The 6,000-nt window shown below is 43.9% G+C and overlaps 1 protein-coding gene across 1 annotated transcript in view; it reads right to left on the bottom strand.

Annotated features, from left to right (window-relative positions):
* CSMD2 (CUB and Sushi multiple domains 2) overlaps positions 1 to 6,000 on the bottom strand; it is a gene marked incomplete at both ends in the record, with an annotated part of 651,882 nt that overhangs the window by 153,045 nt on the left and 492,837 nt on the right. The window contains 2 exons of the mRNA XM_081334380.1: positions 616 to 754; positions 2,705 to 2,896. Coding sequence (XP_081190506.1) covers positions 616 to 754; positions 2,705 to 2,896 — 331 coding nt within the window. The remainder of the gene's footprint in view (positions 1 to 615; positions 755 to 2,704; positions 2,897 to 6,000) is intronic.

Raw genomic sequence — 6,000 nt, 5'->3', positions numbered from 1 at the left:
CTTTTTTGGGAAACTGTCACAGACAGTAACAATACAGAAAGGAGTGGTGTTTTTTTGTTTTTGTTTTAGTATATGGCGTATATAACCAAGGAAGTCTACAATGTGTTTCTTTTTTTAATACAGAATATTTCTGGCAGCCTAAGATTGCTAGTTCATTTTGTTCATGCATGTGCACTACCCATGGCATACCACAGAGGGCGAACTAGCTTTGCACCAGCTGACTAGTAGCATTCGGGAGAATGTCGGGTTATCTGGGCTTTCTTCCACCGACTTTGCCTCGCATCCGGTCAGATCCAGCCCCAGCATGGAACGCTGCTAGCTTTTCCCACCAGAGTGGTACCTCTTTATCTACTTGCATTTTTACAAACTTTCAAACTGCTCGGTGGACAGGAGCTAGGGGCAAAGGATGGGAGGTCCTTCTGCCATGCGTGTTATGGGCTTGAAATGCCAGAGTGCCAACCATTTCTTGCTGACAAGCTGAGTGTCATTAAGCCACTGTGCCATCGGACCCCCTAGAGCGCAGAAAGGTGATTTCTTCAGAGAGAACCAACAGGTTTAATCTCAGTTTACTGAGTTGCATCCATATCTTACAATAAGGGCATCTGGGGCACTTACGTTTGAAACACCAGAGCAATGACATAATCCGGTGAGACGGTCAGCTTCCAATCACACTCTTTTCCTGGAGGGTAAGGCTCTGGGTAACCAGGGGACAAGATCACCCCTGAAGGTCCTGCCAGGATCCCACCACAGGGTGCTAAAGGAGGAGAGGAGAGAGAAGAACCACAGCTTGTTTTGCACACCCTCTTTTGAGAGACCCCTCGAACAACCTATGCCTGCATTTAGGACAAATTAAGCCTTTAAACCTGAGGCAGTCTAAGACCAGGTTTTCACCTGTATTTAACCATGGCTTGCGCAGCAAAATGAGAATGCTTTCGCACTTTACTCCTTCGTCCCCCAAAACCTCCCTTCACTCCTGCTTTGCTTGAGAAAACTCATGGCTAGCTTAACCCATTGTCATAAAATTCTGCAAAGCCTGCTCCCATTCCTGCCAGCGCCCTGATAACTTGCTGATGTTGCGTGAACCTTGAACTAAGTTACAGGCCATTTCCCCCTTTTGTAAAAGTGACACTAAACAAATGAAGCACTTTTTTTGTTGCTTATTCTGAAGTTAATTTCAGTGTGCATTTTACATAACAAACACTCAAGTTCTGAAAGTGGGTATACATTTGTTCTTCCAGACACCTCCCCCCACCATCTCTCTCTCTCTCTCTCTCTCTCTCTCTCTCTCTCTCTCTCTCTCTCTCTCTCTCTCTCTCTCTCTCTCTCTCTCTCTGTGTGTGTGTGTGTGTGTGTGTGTGTGTGTGTGAATCTTGGGTCCTGGCAATTGCCTGGATAAGTCTTTGCAGTTTTCTTGGCAACGTTTTCAGAAGTGTTTGTCGTTATCTCCTTCTAGGGCTGAGAGAGAGTGACTGGCTCAAGGTCACCCAGGCTTTGCGCCTAAGGAAGGACTAGAGCTAGAACTCACAGTCTCCCGGTTCCTAGATTGGTGCCTCAACCACTATCAAACTAGCTCTCTTTTCCAGTTCTACTCCTCAGCTAATACCTTCCTCTGTTAGGGTTAAGCCACAAAACTAAATCCAGACAAGCTTAATGAGGCTTCAAAACTAGAAGTCAGCTCATTCATAAAAAGAGTATGCATTTCTTGGGAAGCGAAGCTGTTGTCGTGTGGGCTCATCAACATTTGCTCATTGTACCAATAGCTCCTTGCAAGCAGGTTCACGTTAACATGCCCCTGACGTTTGTCTAACAAATGTAAATCTCCATCCTGACGGAACTGTTCACATCCAATTACCCGTTTCCCACTCTGCTAGGGATGTGTCATGTTATTAAGTTGCTCACTTAAAATAAAGAAGCCCGAGATTGTCTTCCACTAAAACAGGGGTCTCCGAACTTGGCAATTTTAAGGCATTGTGGATTTCAACTTCCAGAATTCCCCAGCCAGCCCTGCCAATGGCTGGGAATTGAAGTCCACAAGTCTTAAAAAGTTGCCAAGTTTGGAGACCCGTGCACTAAAAGAAGAGAAAGAGCACTGGAGTGGGACAGAAAACATATTCTTAAGCTAGTTTAAGAAAGGAATATATTTCATTCAATTTCCCTTGATTGGGACCCCCAAAGGGCTACTTTGAATCCCACCCTACACGTTGCTTAGATGTTTGCTCTATCATTCTGCTTAACACTGGCTCTTAACCCCAAAGAGGGAAAAGGGTAAAGTGCCCCAGCACGACTAATTTTATTTTATTTTTTTATTTTAATTCCATTAAGACTCAGGGCGGCTTACAAACTTAGCAGTAGCCTTCATTCTATGTATATGCCTGTTTATTAGGGCTTTCACACACACACCCCAAGCGGCATTATTACAAAGTCAGCTTAATTGCCCCCAACAATCTGGGTCCTCATTTTACCTACCTCGGAAGGATGGAAGGCTGAGTCAACCTTGAGCCTGGTGGGACTCGAACCTGCACTAATTGCAGGCAGCTGGTGTTACTTAAGGAGGCATTAGCCCACTGCTCCACCAAGGCTCTTTTTGTATATTGAATATACAATATACAATTGAATATCTGAATCCTGAGAAGGAAAGGCCTGACCAGATTACAGTGTCATTGGCTCTGATTTGCAATCATGGACCTGTTCTACCCATCTGTACCTATGCAGGTGGGTGGGTCAGGCTGCCAGAAGAACCTGTTCTCAATCTGCACACAGCTGATCTTGGCGTCCCCCTGCAAGGTGTATCCTGGATCACACTGGAAAATGATGTTGTCTCCTGCCTCCTTGCTGTCACCGCTCCGACTCCCGTTTTGTGGAACCCCAGGGTCGTTGCAGGAGGTGGCGGTGGACACTAAGAGCAAAAAGTCAGGGAATGGGATGAACCAAGGGAACAGAATTATTCACTGAATTTTTCAGTTGTTCCATAAACTCTGAAGGTATGACATGACATTCATGCTGAGCAGAGTACACTGCATTTCCTGGAGGTGCTCAGGGTGCAAAGAGCAGCCACCTTGCACATAATTAGAGCAAGGATGGCTTCAGAGGGAAACAAGGCAGAAAACATCATGTTCCTGATTGCTAAGCAGAACAAAGGAGGCATGGAATCCATCAAGTCCATCATTGTCCATCATGGAGTACAATACTGATGGTGTAACTCTGAGGTCTTCAAACCTGGCCCTTTTATGAATTGTGGATTTCAACTCCCAGAATTCCTCAGCCAGGCATGCTGGCTGAGGAATTCTGGGAGTTGAAGTCCACAAGTCATAAAAGGGTCAAGTCTGAAGACCCCGGGTGAAACTGATGGCATCTCAGATGGTCTCCTTTTCCTCCCTTCCACTGCAGGATTTTGGACGATGCCAGTAGCCACGAGTGTTCTTCAGGCATCAGAAAGAACACAGAAAGGCAGTTATTGACATTTGTAAGCAGTTTAATTTCATCTGAATGGCCAAATTAGGCCAGGTATGCCTACCTGCAGATGAACACAGGGAATACTAAAACCTGGATGTCAGACCCTCCCTGCCTTTCTATTTTCCTAGTAAATTCCAAAGGAAAAGATCAAAAGGAGCTCTTCCCAGAAGGATTTTCAGGAGCCATGCTGTTCTAAGACTGTATCAGGGGTCTTCAAACTCGGCCCTTTTATGACTCATGGACTTCAACTCCCAGAATTCCTCAGCTAGCGTGCCTGGCTGAGGAATTCTGGGAGTTGAAGTCCATGAGTCATAAAAGGGCCGAGTTTGAAGACCCCTGGACTGTATGATGGAGTCCTGTGCTTGACAAATTGTTGGAAAATTTCCCTGGAGAAATTCAGCGCAATTGTCCAGCCAATCTTTTTGTCCAGTCCTTTGGTGCAGTGCTTCAGGAGGTCATGTGCATCCTTCTGTAATTCAAAGCAGTTTGTGCATATTCCCTTACATTCCCTTTAGTGCTAACCCATGAGGTCACTCAGAAATTTGTTCCTGGACAAGCTAAAATTTCTTCTGACTTTGAAACACAATGCTAGTTTTAGCCAATAAATCATATAAGCCTTTTTTCCCATCTTCAAACGTTCTGTATAGAAGCCTGCTTTTTGCTGGCTGAATCAGCATTTAAGACAAACAATGCAATCCTGTTTACTTCAAAAAGCAGCCACATACATCTACAAAGAGCTATTAGCTGATAATGCCTTAGGATCAACCAAAACTCCACTTTAGGCAAGACATAAAGCAGTGGGTGGGCAGAAGGAAGAAATTAGGGCAAAAGTAAGACAGATTAGAACCAGATAGTCATCAAATATCTCAGGGGCTGCCACAAAGAAGAGGGAGTCAAGCTATTCTCCAAAGCACCTGAAAGCAGGACAAGAAGCAACGGATGGAAACTAGTCAAGGAGAGAAGCAACCTAGAACTAAGGAGAAACTTCCTGACAGTTAGAACAATTAACCAGTGGAACAACCTGCCTCCAGAAGTGGTGAATGCTCCAACACTGGAAGTTTTTAAGAAGAGACTGGACAGCCATTTGCCTGAAATGGTATAGGGTTTCCTGCCTGAGCAGGGGGTTAGACTAGATGACCTCCAAGGTCCCTTCCAACTTCTTCTTCTTCTTCTTCTTCTTCTTCTTCTTCTTCTTCTTCTTCTTCTTCTTCTTCTTCTTCTTCTTCTTCTTCTTCTTCTTCTTCTTCTTCTTCTTCTTCTTCTTCTTCTTCTTCTTCTTCTTCTTCTTCTTATTATTATTATTATTATTATTATTATTATTATTATTATTATTATTATTATTATTATTATATGAAAGTTGTGAAATAAATATATCAATATGAGGATGGTATTACCAGTACTAGACTGTATGCACTATTTGGGGTCCAAGCAAATAGAATAGCAATAGCACTTAGACTTATATACCACTTCAGGATGCTTTACAGCCCTCTCTAAGCAGTTTACAAAGTCAGCATATTGCCCCCAACAATCTGATCCTCATCTTACCAACCTCAGAAGAATGGAAGGCTGATTGAACCTTGAGCCTGTGAGAATCAAATGGCTGAATTGTTGGCAATCAGCAATCAGCAGAATTAGCCTGCAATACTGCACCACCATGGTTACTATCCCCTTCTGAAAACATAAAAGTATGCTCATTCCCTATTTTTTTCCCCCGAAACAGGTCAAAACTCAAAGGATCCTGGGTTTACAGCATTGTTATTATATAATTCGGACCACAAAACTAGAAATCTGCAGGTACTCCTTGTTTAATGGCTGCCATTGGGTTAGAAATCTCGGTAGTTGAGCAAAGCAGTCATTAAGGGAGATGCATACATGACTCCTTCGTTCAGTGACCACAATTCCAGCATTCCCAACTGTGCTTAAGTGATCGTCCAGATTGTCAAATGGATAAAGCAAAAGAGCCGCCTCTAGGCAGCAGCTTTTTGAGAGGGACAGGGCTGCCTGCCAGGAGGTTTCAGCACTGTGCACAGCTGAAATCCTCCCAGCTGGTAGCCCTTTTGCTCTCAAGTTTTCCTGTGGTGTGCCAAAGAATTTCAGCTTTTCTCTGTTGAAGGTGGGGCAATCCTTTGGGAGGCTGAGAGAATCCATCCCTCCATCCCTCTATCACCTCCACTTGCAACTTTTCCTGCTGACTTCCCCACTGACTTTTTAGGGAAGTCAGCAGAGAAGATTGTGAACAATGATCACATGATTGCAGGGTGCTTGGCCAATGGCTGTTTGAGAGTTGGCTGCCAAGCACTTGAAATGTGGTCAATGTGGCACAATGTTTTATGACAGCCAGAAATGCTTTATGGGCCAGAAAGGAACATTCCCAAGGCTTTCATAACTGTGAACAGTCAATTGGTTATAAGGACTACCTGTGTGCTAAATGATCTAATAAGTGAGGTGGTAGCAGCCAAGTAGCTAAAATATATCAACTGTTCATGAAAATTCTCTCATAGATCACTGATATCTAATACAATGCATTCTGCAAATGTTTTAGGATTA

Source organism: Vipera berus, assembly GCF_964194415.1.
Source record: "Vipera berus genome assembly, chromosome: 9".
In the NCBI taxonomy this organism is placed as follows: domain Eukaryota; kingdom Metazoa; phylum Chordata; class Lepidosauria; order Squamata; family Viperidae; genus Vipera; species Vipera berus.
Note: the sequence above shows the minus strand (reverse complement) of the source record. Positions and strands in the feature narration are given on the sequence as shown.